The 20,884-nt window shown below is 38.7% G+C and overlaps 1 protein-coding gene across 2 annotated transcripts in view; it reads right to left on the reverse strand.

Moving 5' to 3' along the window:
• Positions 1 to 20,884, reverse strand: part of LOC126188985 (F-actin-monooxygenase Mical) — a 550,752-nt gene that overhangs the window by 14,201 nt on the left and 515,667 nt on the right. For both annotated transcript variants that reach the window (XM_049930777.1, XM_049930776.1), the window contains 3 exons: positions 17,643 to 17,755; positions 14,934 to 15,107; positions 10,791 to 10,905 (listed from right to left, as the gene is read on the reverse strand). In XM_049930777.1, coding sequence (XP_049786734.1) covers positions 10,791 to 10,905; positions 14,934 to 15,107; positions 17,643 to 17,755 — 402 coding nt within the window. The remainder of the gene's footprint in view (positions 1 to 10,790; positions 10,906 to 14,933; positions 15,108 to 17,642; positions 17,756 to 20,884) is intronic.

Here is a 20,884-nt window from a genome sequence, read left to right on the forward strand (position 1 = left end):
GAGTGTCGATTCGTCATGGCTAGATCTCAGGAGTATCAGGTGATCACCACGCTCAAGGACACTATCATTCACTCAGTCCCTAGTAAGAAGGTGCGTCAATGTATCCTTCAGCTTGAGGACCTTATGTTAACGGAGGTTTTGAACACTGCACAGCTGTGAGTCCTTGTGAGCTGTGGGCCACTGATGAGACGCTTGCAGTGAGTGATGAATGTGCAGCCTCAGCATATGGAACAGTGAATGCCACTTCCTTTGTACCCCTCTTGCTTCTTACAACATGATGGGATGGCCTTCCCCCTTGTAGTCAGCCTCTTGCCATAAATGTAAAAAATAAAGGTTGCATAGCAGTGGTATTCCAGTCTCTACCAACTAAGTAACCTATGTTCTGTGTTTACTGTCCTACAGGCTACTGGCCTCAAATGTAATCTTGCTAAATCTCGCTTTTTCCAACCTTCCCTTGTTTATTTGGGTCATAAAATTTCCTGACAGGGTGTGTGTCACATGGTGTGCAACATATCGCCACAATTATGGCTTTGCCCTGTCCATCTAATGAGAACTTCTGGCTTTCCTTGGCAAAATTGTGTACTACCACAAGTTTATTCCCATAGTGGCTACTATGGCCCACCCCTTGCATCTGTTGCTTCAGAAAATGTTCCATCTATTTGGTCTGCTGCCTGTGAGCATGATTTTGTGCAGCTTAAGGATAGTCTTCGTTCCCTGCTATGTCTGCCAACATTTCAACCTGGCAGGTGTCTGGTCCTGGCTATGGAATGTCCCAATATAGGGTTGGTGCAGTCCTGGCCCATCGCCACTCTGAACAGCCCACTGCCTTTGTTTGTGTGTGTGTGTGTGTGTGTGTGTGTGTGTGTGTGTGTGTGTGTGTGTGTGTGTGTGTGTGTGCGGGCGGGTGGGGGGGAACTGCAACTCAGCTCAGCAACTTAATTTTCAAGTGGATAAATAAGCTCTTTGTATTGCCTATGCCTTAAAAAAATTTCATGTGTTCTTGTGTGGTGGAAAATTTCCATTTCATTACCGATCAAAAGCCCTTGGTTTCCCTGATTAGCCCACCAGCATCCTTACTGGACAAAGCCATTCATTGCCCTCAGTGTTGGGCTTTGTTCTTGTCCTGGAACAATTACGAGATAAATTTTCATCCCATATCACAATGCGCAAATCCCTGTGCTCTGTCCTGGCTCCCCGTGGACCATGATCTTTCATTTGACCAGGAGGAATTGCTTTGTTTTCAACAACTGGACAAGCAGGTGAGGCCCATGATTGATGGCTTTCCCATCACCAGTTCTCGCAGTGCCTCTGCTATGGTGGTGGATCCAGTGGGGTTGTATGCACGATACAACATGGGAGACCAGATGTCTGCCAGACTGGGCATCAGACTTGCTCCAGAGTTTTTATGCACTGTGCCATTGCCTCTCCCTCTTGGATGGTGTTATTCTCCTGTTGATGGAATGGTTTACTTCCCATATCATGATTCCTGTAGCTGTGCAGCTCTTATTACATCAGGGTCACTGGGGGATCTCTTGCACAAAACTGTGGGCTTGCCACCATATGTTTTGGCCAGGCATCGATCGGAAGGTGGAACACATTGTCACGGGCTGTCGCAAGTGTTCGGGTAAGCTGGTGGCACCATGCATGCCTTTCCCTCATGGTCAGCACCTATACAGCCTTGGGAAAGAATCCACAGTGATTTTGCTGGTCCTTTTTTAAACACTTTCTGGTTATCAACAATTGGTGCTTTTTCTCATTTTTGTTTCATCATTTCCTTTCTGTCAATGACAGCAGAAGCAACTGTCAAGACCTGCTGGAGGTATTCTCCATGGAAGGCTTGCCTTGCACCCTGGTTCTGGACAATGGTCCTCAGTTTGTGGCACAATCTTCAAAGAGTTGTGTAAATGCAACGGCATTTGCAACTCCATAGTGCCTCCCTTCTAACCACAGTCGAATTACGAGGTGGGATGCCTTGTCCGAATGTTTAAGACACACAGACGCGTAAGCACGTAGAAGATTTCCAGGCCAAGGGACCTCTCACAATCTCTGCATGACTGTCAACTGTGGACACTGCTCACCCTCTTGCTGCCATTCAGCAGTCCCCCCTGGTGCCTTCATCGACGATTGCCTTCATCGACGATTGCACCCAGCACACCAGTCTGGGTCATGAGATTTGGATGGCACCCTCACTGGATTCTGTCAATTCCTCATAGCCAGCACGGTCACTGGGTCTTCACGGTTCACACCATAGACAAACTTGTGCCTTCCCACTGGCCGGTGCCTCATTCTCCGTCACTCCTGGCCACTCCAGGGGTCAAGCAGACCTGATCATGACCACTTACCTCAGCATTCAGGGTCCCATCACCACTGATGGCAGGTTTGCTTCCTACAATTGGTGCAAGTGCCTCCCATTCTGCTGAGGAGGTGCCGCTGTCAATGGGGACAGAAGATGGGTCTCCAACATCACAGGCTCTCCACACCAGTCTGCCCTCTTTGCTGCTCATGTCAGTGCCCGTCGTCCGACATCCAGGTGCCTTGCGCTCCGTCATCGGTCCTGTCCACTGATCACCCCATGGTCTGCGGGCAGCATGGCTTCCATTCTAGTTTGTCTATATGCGCTGATCCAGGCAAATCAGAAACTTCTCGCACCTTTAGCTGCGGCGAACACTGTCAGGGATGACACGGGTGCTTCTTCAGTCACAGCATTGTATATGGCAATGTCTGATCTTTTCCGCCCGCAAGGAAGGAGGAGTGTAGTAATCAACTGGTTACTACACCAACCACCCACAGCAGACACCAATCGAGCCACTATGACAAGCATAATGCATGCTGACTTTCAAATGGCACACTTGCAACTAATCAAGGAGGTCATCAGGGCAGCCTGGTCACTTACCACAGTCACCAGGTCTGCCGTGCATCCGCAGCACTACACCAGGTACACCTAATACGTATAGCGCCTTTATAAGGGCATGAATAGCCTCAGTTGTTAAGGGTGTTTGGGACGTGTGAACTACATTCATTGTCCTCTTGTTAACATCAATCCGTGATCCAATAATTTGTATCTCTTTTATGGTCATATGTTTCCTTGTGTTCCTAATTAGAACACTAACTGGTTCACCTATTATAGAGCGTAACTGGTTCACCTATTACAGAGCGCACATCACCAAAACAACAAAATATAAATTCCAAAACTGACAAGCTTGGAGTTTCCATACACAGAATCAACAACTAACATAATTTTGGAATTTTCAGGAAACCTACAGCCACAAGTACAACCATTCATATCAACTCCAACCACCCACAAGCAAACAAACTCTCAAGTTTCATACACGTGCTACACAGACTCAACAGAACTCCACTGGACAAACTCATCTACACACAGGAACTAAATACAATACACCAAATAGCCAGAGAGAATGGGTACAACACACAAATGATAAACAAACTGAAAAACAAAATTAAAAAAACAAATTAAAAGAGAACAAAATCATCAACAAATCAGCAGCCACAACAGAGAACCAAGAACACAAGCTGCAGACAAACACAGGATACTGGGAACACCCTACAAAGAGTACAGTATAGCACACACTAACATACAGCAACAAAAACGTACACAGGGTGGGAAACATACTGAAGAAGCAAGGGCTACAAATATCATTCCACACAAATAACAGTACAGAAGAATCTAAGCTCTAAGAACACCTCTGCAGACAAATTCTCCAAAGCTGGCATATATCAGTTAACCTGCAGTTCATGCCAGTCGGTCTACATAGGCCAAACATACAGAAATTTCAAAATGACGTACTCCAAACACTTCAGAGCCCTAAGAAGTGATAGTACACACTGCACTTTTGCAGACCATCTAATTCAAGAAAACCACCACCCAAAAACCATGGAGACTGATCTTAAGATCCTCAGAGAAAGCAACAGACTCTATCAAAAACTCACAACAGAGGAGAACTACCACACACACACACACACACACACACACACACACACACACAGACCAATGATGAACAAGTGAGCAATGACAATAACATGACACATCTCACTGAGTGTATTGCCAGAAGTGTCTGCTCAGGTCACATTTTGCTACATTTTGTATAAGTGCATGTGAGGTGAAGCAGTGAGTGGAAATTTATGAAGAACTGAGTGAAAGCAATGCACTAAGTAGTGGCTGATTGAGACACCGACCAGGGACAGGAAACATGACAGAAAATGTAAGTAAGAAACGTACATAACATCTAACCTCAAAACAGCTCTCTACAAATACGCAATAATTTTTCTTTGTGTCTAGTTTGCAAATGACATGCTGTGAAAGAAATGGCAAAAACAAGCACTAAAATCGATGTTTAATAATACAGTTCACGTAGTGATGTAATTTTAAGGTGAGTGTCCAAACAAAACAAAAAAAATTGCAAATATTGTATTACTTAGGTCTACGGTAGTTAAATTATTACAAATGTGATATTATACTTTATAGAAAATAAAAATTTAACCCACAGAAGATGACTCGTTGGTGTCAAAACATGTCTGGGGAAATATAAAAATAAAGTAATTGTGTTTGTATAGGGCCGATTCCCAAAATAACCCAGTTTTTACATCGCAAACACGGAAAAACGAGAAGAGGAGCTTCAAAAAACCTTAGTAAAACGAGTAAATATTTCTAGTTTCTTACTTGAAATGCAGGAAAAAATAAAGAAAGAAAATTATGAAGTGGGGTACAAAGCTGAAATAATACCCTCATTATCTTACATAAACAGTTTCAGAATCTATGTAATAACTTTTTGTTTTTAAATTGTGTTGTTGTTAATGTTAGCAATAGTCTCCTAATTATGTTTATCACAACTATAATAAAATCAGCATTGTGGTGTAGTGTTACAACAATAGGGAAAAATACTTGATGGAATATTGAACGAACTCAGAAGAATCTAAAACACTGTAACTTTCCTAATTGACGCTACAGTGAGAAGTAAACATTGAGTTGGGGCAAAGGTGACAGAAAGAAAATATGACTATTCACAGAGAAAAACAAAATTGTCAATAAAAGACAGAATTCCCACATGATATACAGAGCATCTTTGATGCTTCAGATTTCTGCAGTTAGCAGCTGGGCCATAAACTAGTTTCTCAATACCATCAGTGACTTTGTATGTTCCAAAAACATGTGAATAAGACTGAACAATATCCCTTCCATATTTTAGATCTTCTGTCAATTGTTTCCTTAGTGCCCCATGTTAGTGTGAAGAGAATGAGTTTCTTTACTATTCATATAACTACCCATACATATTATTTGTAATTTAAGGAAATATCATATAGAGGAGAGATAAATTTTAAGTGAAGTCAACAGGGTGTATTGTATGGGCACTCTTCCCACTGAAAATCAAAAAACCAACAGAACTTAATTTTTATTTATGGAACAGAGAAATTAGAAATAAACTGTACACATATAAAAAGGGGACACTACTGTTGATCTTGAACTGAACTTCTGTGATTCATTACTGCACATCTGAATGTGTAAAAATATAGGTATATGCCTAGTATATAGGCATTTTTCCACCAAAACTGCTGTTTTTTTCCCATTTTGGTGTTGATGTTGACTACTCAATGGTCACAGATAGCCTCAACAAAAGTTAATGAATTCCAGCTATGTTTGTCAATAATAATAATAATAATAATAATAATAACAGGTACAAATAAAAAAGTCAGTTATGCATAATATTAGATAAATTTTATACCAGGTGAACCTGCTATAAAAATTTTGCACTTGATGTTAGTATACATAACATATCACAGAATCATGTACAGCTTCTATCAAGTTCAATGGAAATTACTGCCTTTACACAATTAACAAGTTGCACAGGTTCTTACTTCATATACAAAAATTAGCTGCATCAAAAAACAGTAGTACATAACTTACAGGTATACAATAACTATGAGTTTAAAGAGAAAGATCCACGCTCCAATTGCAAGTGCAAGAAGTCTGCTAACTATTCACTGGAACCACTCAAGTCTATTTCACAAAGCGTAATGTCAAAGCAGTCGTACTGTGTAAGATCACCTGCAAGTAGTCTCATTGCAAAATGTCCATTTCCAGCACAGATATTTGTAAGAACTGAAATTTTTTTCAGCATATAGAAACAATCTTCCCTAAGTGCATCAATTAAAAAAATAATGCTTTCTCTGCTTCACTGTGATGATATCTGCAGTAATTAAAGGTACTTTGAAATTAGGTTACAGCCAAGCGTGTCACTAGCACAACTGCACTTGTGGCGGGCCCCCACCTTCTAAGCTGTGGCAGGATACATTGACAGGAATCCTGTTTGGCCACAGCAGGTAGCACTCATTCAGAAAACTGTGCAAGAGAAATAGCATTAATGATATCACACGGAAACATGCAAAGCTCCTTGCAGGGAAGCAACCTAACAATCAATGGAGTCCACTCAGGGGTCATGCTAGCCCGCAAGTAGGCTTACAGTGAATCTTAATCTATGTGAGACAGGCTTCAATGCATTCTGAGATGAGCAAGCTACATACACTGGTTCATCAGATTTAGAAGAACTAACAGTATACTGGGAGACAGGATTAAAATTATCCATTGTAGCGTGAATATATTTCACTATTCTATCAAAAGACAATAATTTTACATTAGCTGTGGCTAAATACACCAATACACTTTTTTCCACTTTAGTTTCGACAATTTCATCTCTACTTTTACTGCTGCTCCCTCTCAGCAATTTCACTGTATCTCTTATGACATTTCTTTTGGTTGTAATCTTTCTTCCAATTAATTTATTAATCATTATATTGTTTGTACAATCAGTTCCTAGACTGACTGTGTCTTGCATCAACATTGTGTCACACTGTCTCCTGCCATTATCATCATTTGGTAAGCTTTCACTTTTAATTTGTCTCAACTGAGGAAATATCATACAGTGATTGCTCCAAATCTTTGATTTATGAATGGTCCATCACTTTTTCATAGGTGTCATTATCTACAGTTTCATCTCTCTATTACGTGTATCCACTGTAAACTAACCATATATATATACACACTCACATTATCATAAGAACGATTTTCTGCATAGGGACTGTTACTTCTCCAAAATAAAACAGAAAATATGCTGGATTTTGTTCCTGCTGTATTTTAAATTCGGTTTTTTATAGGCTGTTTTATTTATGAGACATTTTTAAAAATGGTTTTTATGATAGAATTTGTATTTCAGACATTTATACCATGAAACACTCTTTGTCTACACCTCACGAATGTACAAAATGCAACAAGGCTGGATTTTTAGAATGTTGCCAAAATTACTACATTACAAAAGCAATATTTTTTCATATGTGCCTCCCCTTTCCAGTTTCCACAACAGCAAATAATTCAAGCCACAACTAAGTATTACAATTACTGTATCATGCTCAATCACCACGTCTTTAATTCGATTTCTCCCAGCATGATTTATAACAAAATAATCCATGGGTGTAATGTTCGCTCATGGTGTTCAAAGGGCAGCAACTGGCAGTACACCTATGGATTACTTTAACATTTTGAATTGTGTAGCCACATGGATATGCATTTGACCTTCTTGAGGTCACATAAGTTTCTTCGATGAAGAGTCCAACAGTGCCACCTGACACACAAAACTGCTTTCTTATTAGATAACGCTTGCTTTATTCTTTCAGCTTAAGGTTATGATTAGTATCAGTAATTACACTGAACTCCTTTGCATCGATTTGGGTTCATGGTATATTTGAACTTACGATACTTTATTGTTATTGTTGTACAATTCTTTAATGATGACCAGAGGCAAAAATGTGTAAGAAGTGATTCAATAATATACATCCATCCTGAGAATTGAGAACCTCAACAGTTTTTGCCTATTATCAATATCGATACTGGTAAGGTATTGGTCCCGGGAATTCCAAGACCTTATCAAAATCTCTACAGTAGTTTCTCAGTGTCCTCCGACACATACCGTTGGGTGGTTTGCGGCGTATAAATGTAAATGTAGATGTAGACCCAACATAAAGAAAGAAGTGAGCAGGTGACTTCAGATTATATGTGTAGAGAGAGAAGATTTAATAAAACATTATTGGTTAAAAACAGTCTTGGTTGCAATTATTATTATTATTATTATTATTATTATTATTATTATTATTATTATTATTATTTTACAACCGAGACTGTTTTTAACCAATACTGTTAAGCACTGGTTTGCTGTATGCCACAGATGGATTGGAAGAATTTCTTAATAAAACATTTTTTATTTACTTACTAAAACATGACTACAACTAACATTTTATATTTGCATGCAGTAAAGTTCGTCTATTACACTTTTTTTACCAATGACGAGTGCAATGTATGAGCAAATGGTAAAAGATATTTTTATGTGAAATAATTACAATTTAAGATGTTTCATATTTTTTTACTTCACTTGTACTGTAAAACCTTGCTTCTGGTTGAATTTTATGATTGTAGGTCAACAGGAAGTACTCTATAGGTTTTGATGAATGAGTTTGTGGGTAATCAGAACACGTGACATAAATAGTCGAATGTTTTATTGCACTGACTTGGAAGATAAAACTTTTTACACCACCAAGGGACCATACACCTTAGTATGTGGCATGAATTTGAACTTGACATTCCAAACTGTTCTAGAGAAAATTAACAGACAGATAGACGAACAGACTCATGGATAAAAAAATAACAAAAAATGTTTTTTTCGTGTTATATTATTAAAAATTAACAATTTTCAGATTTTTTCCTTTACATGTACTATGAAACCTTGCTTCTTGCCAAAATTTCAGGATTCCAGATCAACGGGAAGCATCCTATATGTTTTGATGAGTGCATTTTCGAGTATCAAAGTATGTGACGTAAATGGCTGTATATTTTGATTGAAATGACTTAAAAGCTTAAAATATTTACACCTTGAAGGGATCACGGATCTTAATACTTGACATAAATTTGAACTAAGCACATATACCTGTTCCTGACAAAAAAAAAAAAAGTGTTTTTAACAGTCAGACAGACACAGAAGCTTTCAGACAAACAACAAAGTGATTGTATAACAGTTCCGTTTTTACAGATTGTGGCGTGGAGCCCTAAAAAGTGTAATATTCCACAATGGCTTACATTCATTAGTAGAAAAAAGAAACAGGCAAAAGGTTCAAAAAGTTATATCTCTCATCTTTTCACACATCACGAAGTGTCTTGTCTGTATCTGGATCTAAAAAGGTATAGTACAACCAGTTGTTCTCATGAATACCAAAGGTCGAAGAATTAAAAATATTTAAATTTTACTAAGTTGTTCTTTCATAAAATGCACCAAGATAACAACCTGAATAACCATAACATATTCTTTTTTCTTTCTCTGAGTCTACATTTGGTTTCATATTATTTGGTGCAGCTCACTTTAAAGTTGAATCTGATCTTATCCTCCCCCCCCCCCCCCCCCCCCCCCAGTACCATTCCTCAGAGACCAAGAAAATACCTGAACTCAACTCTGTCTGAACAAGCCTCAGAAGTCCCAACGGTACTGACCAACCTGACCAACTGCCTTGTCATCCTAGCCTACAGGCATAACTGGATGCGGATATGGAGGGGCATGTGGTCAGCACATGGCTCTTCCGGCCCCTGTCAGTTTTCGTGGCCAGAGCCACTACTTCTCAGTCAAGTAGCTCCTCAGTTTACCTCACAAGGGCTGAGTGCACTCCCTTGCCAAAAGCGATTGGCAGACCGGACAGTCACACATCCGAGTGCTAGCCAAGCCTGACAGAGCTTAACTTCAGTGATCTGACGGGAACTGGTGTCACCACTGTGGCAAGGCTGTTAAGAAAATATCCAAGCAGCACAAATACAGACAAGAAAAATATTTAATAAGGAGAGAGAGAGAGAGAGAGAGAGAGAGAGAGAGAGAGATTTTTCCTGTAGATAATAGTTGCTGCTATTTAAAATAATAAATCAAGTAGTCACAACAGGAGAAGATATTTATGAGTTGATAACATGCAAGTGCAGAAAGGTTGGTTCCAAAAACCATAACATATTATCATGACAAAAAATAATCCTCTTTTATTAGCAATATACACTACATAAACATTTATAATGTCTCTGCATAGCATAGAATATGATTGTAATAATTCCATGTAACCTCAATAAATAATAATAATAATAATAATAATAATAATAATAATAATAATAATAATTCTTTTTGCCAAGTTACATACAACATTTTGTTGCATTTATGGATGGGAATTTAAAGCTATGCACTACAAAAATCTCCAGGCAACAAGAAGAAAATTGTGTAAGTAGTGTCAGAAATGTACACTAGCTTCAAACAAATGCTTATAAATACTAAAAATAGTATAAGCTAATTTCAATAACTGATGCATGAACAAAGCACACAAGGAAAATTGCACAATTCATTTTTAATGGGCAATTAATTACATTACTATTATAAATCTAAGTGACTAGTACATTCAAAATTTTTCAGTCTTTACAACTCACAAAGGAAGACTACTGATACTATGAAGGATTCATTAAGTGGCACAGCACTCGATATCATAGAAAAAACAACAAATGTTAGAGGAAATTTGTTGCAGACCAAAGCCACATGCAAGAATCAGTCAGATGCATTTGTGGATAATTTTGCAGATAAGAAACAAAAATGAAGGACAGCATCCACAAAAGAGCAAGCATACAAAAAACATAAATAAGGGATAGTCCACTACTAGAGGATCGTCTCACCAGACCAGAATAAGAACAATGTCTAGAATACACTATGGCACACCTTTGTCGATCCTCTTCCAGTAAGGCAATGAGAGAATCTCGTCGTTCAACAATCTCCAGCATTTCATTCAAGATTTGGCCCTCTTTTTCGACATCATCTGATGTCTTCTCTGAATCTAAACAAGAGAAGGAAATGTGACATTCAGATTCATCAAAAATACAAAATTCCTGTAAAATTAAACACCTAATGGTTAAAAAGATTAATCACCGTTCACATAATAGATGAGAACGATAACTCTCTGAAGAAAATTGTATTGGTATTTTCCTGGGTTTGCATTCTTCATACATCAGTATTACTCATTTTATGTTGTAGGCTCTAACGACATAATAATGGCATAGATAGCAATCCCAGATGTACATATTATGTTCCACCTTTAAATCAACTGAATCATATATTGCACATGTCCTCCTCACTAAAGGCATTCTAAACAATTTCAAAGCTTAGTAACTAATGTAACTAGTTTTTCTAACACCAAAACAATATAACAATGAGATACAGGAAAACCAACAGGGAAAAGACATGGATTCATACACACGACTACAAATTCTCTATTGTGATTTGTGTATAATATGACCTAACTTCTTGTTTGTAAAGCTATCCTCAGAAAGTAGTTTATTACCTTTATCACTACTGAAGCCTCACAAAACACTAGGGAAAACTTAGAAATTAGCAGATATCTGCATTAGCAGGTACTGCTTAAAACAGGAATGGAGGGAGGGAGTGAGGGAAAGGGGGGGGGGAAGAGACAGAGAGAGAGAGAGAGAGAGAGAGAGAGAGAGAGAGAGAGAGAGAGAGAAGAAAAATTTGAAATAAAATGCATTCTTCTGGCTACGATGATGTTGCTAGAAGAGTAATAAATTATTGTGCTGGTTAGATAGTTATGTCTGTAATCTGACAATTACTCATGGTATCTTTTCTGACAGACTTAAAAATACAGTAGAAACGGCCATCTCTTTAAAAATGAAGATAGAACAATTCTCTCTAGTCACTAGGAATCAATTCAAAATTTTATGCAAAAGTGAGCTATAAAATACTGAGCCATTTGTCACTGCAGAACTCATTAACAATCTCTCAATTTGGCTTTCATAAAGGACTTTCTACCAAAAAATAAATAAATAAACATTCTTAAAATTCAGGGCTACATCTAGACCCATATTTCATTCTGAAAGCCACCAAATAATGTGTGGGAGAAGGTACATTGTGTACCATCATCATTCTCTTCTCAACCTTTTGCATTTGTGAGCAGTGTAGGGGAATTGGTAAATCACTATGTAAAATGTCTTTGGGAGGAAGTAGTATGTTGCTTGGTTCTTGCTGGAATATACATTCTTGAAGTTTTAACAATAAGCATCTCCAAAACACACTTATGTCAGCTAATGATCCAGTGAAGTAATACACAGCACTTCAGTGAATCTTTTTTTGTATCCTTTATTAATCATGCTTCTCAGGAGTCCAAGACTGATCAGCAAGATTAAAAAATTTGTAAAATCAATATTTTGTAAGCTACCACCTTTGTGGATGAATTACTTTTTGATAGGATTCTTTCAGCTGTCCACAGTCTGTTAATGATGGTGGTGTGGAATGAGAAGACAACGCCCAAAGATTGGAAGATGGCACTAATTGCCCCCAATATTCAAGAAAGGCAGTAGGTAGGATTGTGGAAACTACAGAGGAGTCTGCTGGTACCACACCGTGCCAAGGTATATGAAAAGTTTATGGAAAGCAGAATCCAAACAATGGTCAAGAACAAACAGAGGAACAGTATGGCTTCAGACATGGGAGGTCAACTGTTGATCTCATATTTGCAGTTTTGCAGTGAGGCAGCTTCAGGAGCACCACTATGAATCTGGAGACCTTGTGATGGCCTTTCTTGTTATAGAAAAGGCATTTGATAGCATCTGAAGAAGAAAGTTCTGGGCAGCATTCGAAAAGAAGGGAGTGTGAAGAGAGACAACAAGCAGAGTGGAGGAGATGTACTGTGGAAGTTGTGTGAAAGTGGGAAATGAAAGGATGGATTGGTTCCAGCAAAAATGTGATGTGAAACAGAGACGTGTATTGTCACCTCTCCTCTTCACTGTGGTCTTAGATGAGGTAATGACTAAGGTGGCGGGAAAAAAAACTGGAGAAGACAATATAAAGCAATGGTGTTTGCAGACAACTTGAGGATCTGGGGAAACAGGGAGGAGGTAGTTTAGGAACAGCTGAATGCTTGGGAAGAAACTTTGAGACAGTATGGAATGAAAATTAATGTAAACAAATGTGAGATCCAGGTTACAACTAGAAAGAAAGATAGACCAACCAGCGATATAAGGATTGGAAGTGAATAACTGAAGAAGGTTGAACGCGTCAAGTACTTGGGAATCGTGGTAGAGGAAAATAGAAGAAATGAGAAACAGGTCAGTGAATGTGGCAAACAGACAGAAACATTCCTACAGAGTGTTAGGGGCATAGCATGGAACAAACATAACCCACAAATAAGAAAAGGAGTAATATATAGATGTTACTACATCGCAATACTGACCTATGCATATGAAATATGAGCAATGAAGGAAACAGATGTAAGCAGATGACAGGCATTTGAAATGAGCTCTTTAGAAACAGGAGATGAGTAATAAGGAGAAAGAAGATGAGGAATGAAAGGCTAAGGGAAATGGTGAAAGAGCACAGCAGGATACGAACATAAAGACTAACATGATAAGGGCAGTTGAAAAGAATGAAAAAGAAGAGACCCCCAAGAAGATACAGGAAATGGAGATGAGAAGAAATGACCGAAAGGAAGACCAAGGACAGATGGCTGAAAGGCGTAGTGGAGGGAGGGGGGCATGAAAAGCGAGGACCAGAGCAGAGTGAACACATGAAGATGGGGGGATAACTAGATGGTGAGGCTTACATTCCAGACCCTCTACTGATATTTCAGCTGTGTATTGTCAATTTTTTCATGGTCCTTTGAGTGTCCTGCATCAATGCAGTACTCTGACACTGCTCATTGGACAGGCTGTAACAGATGGGTATAGCTTTGATATTCCATGCAACATCCTTGAACAGTTTGTGGATGGCTTACAACCATAAAAAGCAGTAACAATAAATTATTAAAAGAGTTGGGGATAACAAATAACAGAGTGGGATATACGTCAGCTGGGAGCAACTAGCGAGCCCATTGTTCGCCTGATTAAGGTCCTTCACAAAGTGATGAGAGCAACTGCCTTTGATGTAAGATCTCCTATCACTGTGGACTCTCCACGTTGGACAGTACAATCAAGAAGATTCACCAGCCACTACTGAGAAATAAACACTACACCATGACTGTTGTTGCTCACTGTCCTCCTCTGAAAACATCTGAAGCAATAAAATTGGCTTTGTATTAGAATGACATCAAGTTTCTTTGAATATTATAGATGCTACTTTAACAGAAGCATGCTTTGGTTTATGTACTATTATGCAGCTTGAGGCAATTACACTAATTATTTGTACTATTTCAAATGTACACCACTCCTCAATTTCTGTATGTTCCAACTAAAAAATAAATTAGTGTTCTGGAACTGAGTATCATTTTTGTTTATGTTATATGCACTACACTAACTAAGTTCGATAAATTTGACACATAACTTTGTGAAAATAATTATTTCAGTTGTTTTTCATCAGTTTATGGAAACCAGTGCATATTATATAAAATATTAGAGAGCAGGAACTATTACAGCTTTAACAGAGCATGTTCTTTGCAACACAATTTTTCCAATTATTAATTTGGATTTAAAGTTTCATTCACTGATAAGAAAATATCTTTGCAATCTATTCACATACACTTGATTATTTCATTGTTATATTATGTAACGTCTTAAATGTTGCATTAGAAGAATTCAATTTATACTTGTTCATCCACAAAAGAAGAAAGTTAATTTGAATTGTTCGGATATCTGCAATTGGGGAATTATTGTTACTGAAATTTGCATGATTAGAATAATAAGAGAATAGTAAGTGTGTCTGTCACATGGATAATTAAGTAAATCAGAAAGAAAGAAATTTGAGTTATGCTATCTGAAACTCACTGATGTCTGAGAAAGAAATTTGAATTATGCTATCTGCAACACATTGATGTTTGAATCTCTTAAGAAAATTAAACTTTGATGATGATTATGTCTTTACCATCCTTTTTCAGTCGCTCCCGTAGCTCCTGCTGAAGACGAGAATGTCTGTCCTCCAGTTCTAATTCTTCTGCTCTTATTAATAGTTCTCGCTCAAAGCGACGCAGTTCACTTCGTTCTCTTACTAAGGCAAACCACTCTTTGAGGAGGTCCCCTTCATCCTTTTGTGCAGCCACTTGAAATAATAATAAAATGTTCTCATTGCTATTCTCTTGCAGCATAAAAACATAAGCCAAAAGACTAGATTAAAAATGATAGTCAGCTGAAGGAGACCAGTGATTGACTTATTATGACTTTCTGTTTATTTTTGACACAATCTCTTTATATGATACAATCACAGTGGCCATCTTTACATGCTACAATAGGAAAAGACCCTATATTAAGATTTTCAAACAAGTATTTTTTTTTTTTTTTTGCTAGGTCTACTTTCGAGTTAAGTAAGGCACAATTAAAATATGCTTGGTTCATACCTAATGGCCATGAGCGGCATTTGTTGAACAAACATTCATGCATACACAAACTGATAATACCAAAATCATAAATACAACTAAATGTACTTTTCTTTCACTTCTTTTTGTGCTAGATGTGCACATCCTCTATAGGACAACTATTTAATTATGAAAATCATATAATATGTCAAAGTTACAATAAAAGTTCTAGCAGTTATTCATAAAATATACAAGGGTTGGAACTTAAATAGTGGAAACTATTTACTCACAACCGATACAAAAGAGTTACTCATTTGCACTTGTTACTGTCCTTCAAAGTAGTCACCAGCGTTGTGTAGAACCCGTGTTCAGCAATGTAGAAGGCCTAGTATACCATTAGCAGAGCCTCTTCTGTTGATGGTACAAATGGAGCGGTCTACTGCCTGTCGAATCTCTGGAACAGTTCTGAAGTGAATGCCACAATGTGGTCCCTTCATCTTCGGAATCAAATCAAAGTAACAAGGACTTATGTCTGGGAAGTATGGTGGATAGTACAGTACTTCCCAGTCTCATCAACCGAACAGAGCAACCACAGTTTGTGCTGTATATGACTGTGCATTGTCGTGCAAAATGATGGGTGGGTTGCGCTGAAAGTGTCACCACTTCTTTCACAAAGCTGGTCACAGGTGATGCACCAAAAACAAACAGTAATACTGTGAACTGACGGTCTGCCGTGAAGGAACGTAATGTATTCGGATAACACCATCACAGTCGTACACGAGAATCACCATAACTTTCACCATACTGGGGCTCTGACGCACTTTCGACTTGCGGGGCAACCCATAATGACACCATTCATTGGATTGGTGTTTCAGTTTTGACTCGTAAGATGAGGCCCATGTCTCATCCAGTGTTACGATATGGCATAAGAAAGCCTCCCATTTGCGCTCATAGTGCTCCAAGTGAATCTTGAGCAGCATTGTAATGCATCAATTTCTGCATTTCCATCAAGTCATGCGGAACTTGTCATGATGCAATTTTTTGACTGCCCAGGCATTCCTTCAGGATGCAAAGCACAGTTGTACGCACTAATCCGGTTTAGTGCGAGCTCATGAATCGTATGGCATCGATCACTGTCCACAAACGCAGCGAGAGCATGCACTTCTTCTTCAGAGGTGCTATGACGACCTGCCCGATGCATGTTTGCCACAGTTTGCCAACCTTCATTGAAGGCTTTTACCCAATACCTTCATTGAAGGCTTTTACCCAATATGCCACTGTTCTGTACGGCAATGCCAATTTTCCGCATGCCTCTTGAAGACCTTGATGACACTGTCACGCTGTACGACCTCTGGCACATTCAATCTTGATCAAACTCCATTTTTCCTGTTTCGAAAACAAAGTGACACCATTATGTTAGACCACTCACTCACAAGTGACTGTATTTCCCTCGATTGTGCATACGTCGGTGACATGGGACGGGCGAATCCATTTGCTCGGAGGTAAGGTAGGGATGTCAATGATGTGTGCTATCAGTGACAATGGTAGATTTTCTCCACAGCAGTGTTGCCACTGTTTAAGTTCCAGCCTATGTAAAAATAGAGTACAGCTTGTTCAAGGAGTAAACTCATATTTAAAACAGAGTTAGGTCTTTATAATAAAAGGAAGCAGGAGCAATTGGTATGGTAAATATTTATGATGACTGATGGTGCTGCACTTCAGGCCCAAGATAATTAGACCTCTGGTGATAAGCCCAACAAAGATGACACAGTCTGGATGACAAGGGTGGCATTCTGCAGCAGACTGCTGCTCCTATTCTGGTTGTGGGGTGTTTATGTTAGATGGGCAGAAGCTCATAAGTGAAGACATGGTCTGGACGGCTCAGTGCAGCACTTGGTCACAGAAAGGCCCTATCGTCAGCTGAAGCACACCTGCTTCAAATGAACAGATCATCACAAATACTGAAATGTGCATCCACTGTACACTCATTCTGTCATTGAGGAGTTTGTTCAGTTCTTTCCAGTGCACAACATAAATTTCTTCTAAAATATCTAACCATTCACTTTTTCTACTTTGTGTAAAATTGTACATTACTTAACTCACAAGAAGACACAGAAACTTTACTGTTTGTTTTAAGGTCTCAATATAGGCAGTTTTCCTTTTTTTCTATTGTACGAGTTGAAGAAGGCCATCGTGGGCCAAAACCAATAATGACTGTATTGTGTAAAGGGACTGTGTTAAAAACATACAGGAGTTAATAGTAGATGGAACTTAGTTGGTACCTGCACTTTCTCCTCGAAGAGCTTTTTCCACATTGACTCCTCTCTGTTCCAGCTCTTTCTGCTTCACTTCCACTTCTTCTAACTGACGCTGAATTTCCTGAGCCATCCTGAGTCTGAAATTAAAAAAAAAATGCAAAGTCATATAATATCATGGTTTTATAATGTCACGGTTTGCAAGTCATTTGTAGTTTCAACACAGTCAACATGTCAGATAATATTAATGTGAGTCACAAAGTAAAAACAATTTTACAAGGTACTTATGCAGGAAACAATGATCTTTTTAAATAAGTAACTCAAATCTATACATATTATAAAAATTGATGTACATTTATATGTAATATGTATGTGTGTACATCGTCCTAAACTAATGGAAAGATTTCAACCAAACTTGGTTCACACACCACTTACTGTCTGGAAATCATCACTGCACGAATGAGAACCACCTATCAAATGGATGGGGGTGAAAAAGTGGAGTAGCTCATGATGAACAAATAACCATGTTTTAGTCATCCGGTATTTGAGAATGAAAGTTTACCTCTTATTACATTTTCTCTGTTCATGTAGTAAAACTGTCACATGAAGCATGACATTTTAATTTATTACTTCTTTACCATTAGCTGTATTTGTGACACATTTTGCAGACTGTATTCACATATACCATTGAATGTCCCAAAAAATTATATCATTGTGTGATGCATATTGTTCAGGAAACATGACATCATAGACACTGAAATGCATGAAAAACTGGTGCATCGTGCTTGATGTTTCAATTTATCATTTCTTTATTTCTAACTCTGTTCACCACACATTTTGCAGACAGTAGCCACATATACCAATGGATGTACCTTCAAAATTACATCATTGTACAGCGCATAGTTCAGAAGATAAGTTGTCATAAACATTGAGCTGCTTAAAAATGTAACTGCAGGGCAAAATTCTCTAGGGATACAAGTGAAATATGTGTACAAATACATATGAAATAGGTTAAATATATTTGAAATGTGCATATATGAGCAAAGCCACAGGTAAATAGATCATCCTAAACCTCTAGAGTTATTTGAATCAAATTTGGTGCACACATTAGGTAAAGTGTGGAAATAAATAAATGGGGTAAGAATCACCAGCCTCTTATAGAGGTGAGCGTGATATGGTGGAGAGAGAAGGATTGATGAGGACATGGATGACAGTGCGGAGGAAGGAAGAGATGAGCACAGATATGAGGGAGGAGGAGGAGGGAAAGGAGAGTGGAAGGAAGAGGGAGTGGAGAGAGGGGAATAGCAGGTTGACAGAGAGGGTGGGGGAGGAGGAGGACAGAGAGTGGGGGAAGAAGAGGTGGAATAATGAAAGACTGGAATAAATACATTCAGGGCAATGCCAGGTACTCAACTAATGGCATATAAACTATAGTTCTCCAGCAGTAATCAGTGCACATTATTTTAAAGCACAACAATAATGGAAATTCCTGGATAGAACAACACATAAAATAATGGAAAGACAACTACTCATGTGTAGTGAACTTATATGTGTGTACACACCACACCAACAGTATTCACTACCTTCTGAGCTATCTACCTCTTCTTCTAGTAGAAAGTACACACTTTTTCACACAGCTACCCAAAAGCAAGTGGCCACAGTATTGCATTATTACTGATTATCATGTGAGACAAACTTGTTGTAACACACAAATATGTTTCAGTCACAAACATGTTTCAGTCTGATGCAGAAACTAGAGGTCTGCATCAGGAGTTAGGCTTGGTCATATTGTTTGGTGCATTTACTACCTGCTGATGTCAATGTAGTAGCTTTGGATGTGGAGAGCAACTGTATTTGACTTCCCTCAAGCTCATTCATGCATCCCACACCTAGATGACCTGATCGTCCACTCTAAGGCTGCACTCACCTTGGAAGGACCTGACCACCCACTCTAAAGGTGTGTTTACACCTGTGCACCATTGCATCTAGTCACTGTGCAGCTGTGCTTGCCCCCACACTTGAGGAGAGTCACACATGCATGTTGTAAATGCATTTTCAACAACATGTGTGCACAAGTGATTCCATTCACAGCTAGGTTCACACTAGATGCCTCTACTTTTGTGTGGGACAAGAGCAGACGCACAATGACTAGCTGCAAGGCGCACAGGTCTAAATGTGCCTTAAGGCTGCACACACACACACACACACACACACACACACACACACACACACACACACACTAGCAGGACCTAACTGTCTGCTCTAAGGCTGCATGCACGCATACACACACTGGGAGTGAAATTGTACAACTAAACCATCACATGGATTTGAACAACCTGAGAGGCATCACTTGAGCACTGCAACCATATTCATCAGTGGGTCGCATGTGTAGTAGTTAATGTAATGTATTTCTACTGGTATTACAGTTCTCTTTTTCTGAGGCAAAGGCTGAGATGATGCAAAAGAAGAAGGAATGAGTAACTATGATGCATAAAAGAAGGGGACTAAGTAATAATTCAAATACAATCTACAATTAATTTAGAATGCATGGAAACATTTGAGCACATTCTGACAAGTGTGGATCATCCGCTTAGCAAGTCCAGCAGCTTTCAGACAGCCATATTTCCTTGTGGATGTCTGAAAAGTGAGGGAACTTGAATTCATCTGCTTGAAGATTACTAGCAGTGACTATTATTTAAAAACAAAACTTAAGAAGTTGCAGTATTGACAGCATCTCTGCCAACTGCATCCTGTGCACTGCCATGAGAGGGACAGAGCATTTGAATCTCCTGCCAGTCTGCTGTCAGACGAGATTGTTTTCCTTCACCGTTATTCTTCGAGGGGTGGTACCACACATACGTGGCACCAGAGGGCATAAATCCATCTGATTTAACTGCTTGGAACTCTAATTGGCCGGCTCAATATTTTAAGCAGCCATAATTCAGAGCTTGGCCTCAAGATCAAGTGCATGTGTAGGCTTATAAACATTAGTGTGGAAGACTGCAGTGAGGAACATTACATCGAATAGCATGATGCTACTTAAGTGCTGTAAATATTCATATGCTTATATAACTGTTTCAGCATTCAAGACAATTCGTTGCTATAAGGAACACACAACTCAGCACCACTGAAACTGAAAGTTCCTCTCAAACGTATTCACAAAAAATTTCTTTTCTTTCATTTACATTGCAAGATAAAATAACAGAAAGTTGTTATTGTGCTGACAGACAACAAAGAGGAGAATGGAACCAAGAGATACAAACACATTG

Source organism: Schistocerca cancellata, chromosome 5 (assembly GCF_023864275.1).
Source record: "Schistocerca cancellata isolate TAMUIC-IGC-003103 chromosome 5, iqSchCanc2.1, whole genome shotgun sequence".
NCBI classification, from domain to species: Eukaryota; Metazoa; Arthropoda; class Insecta; order Orthoptera; family Acrididae; genus Schistocerca; species Schistocerca cancellata.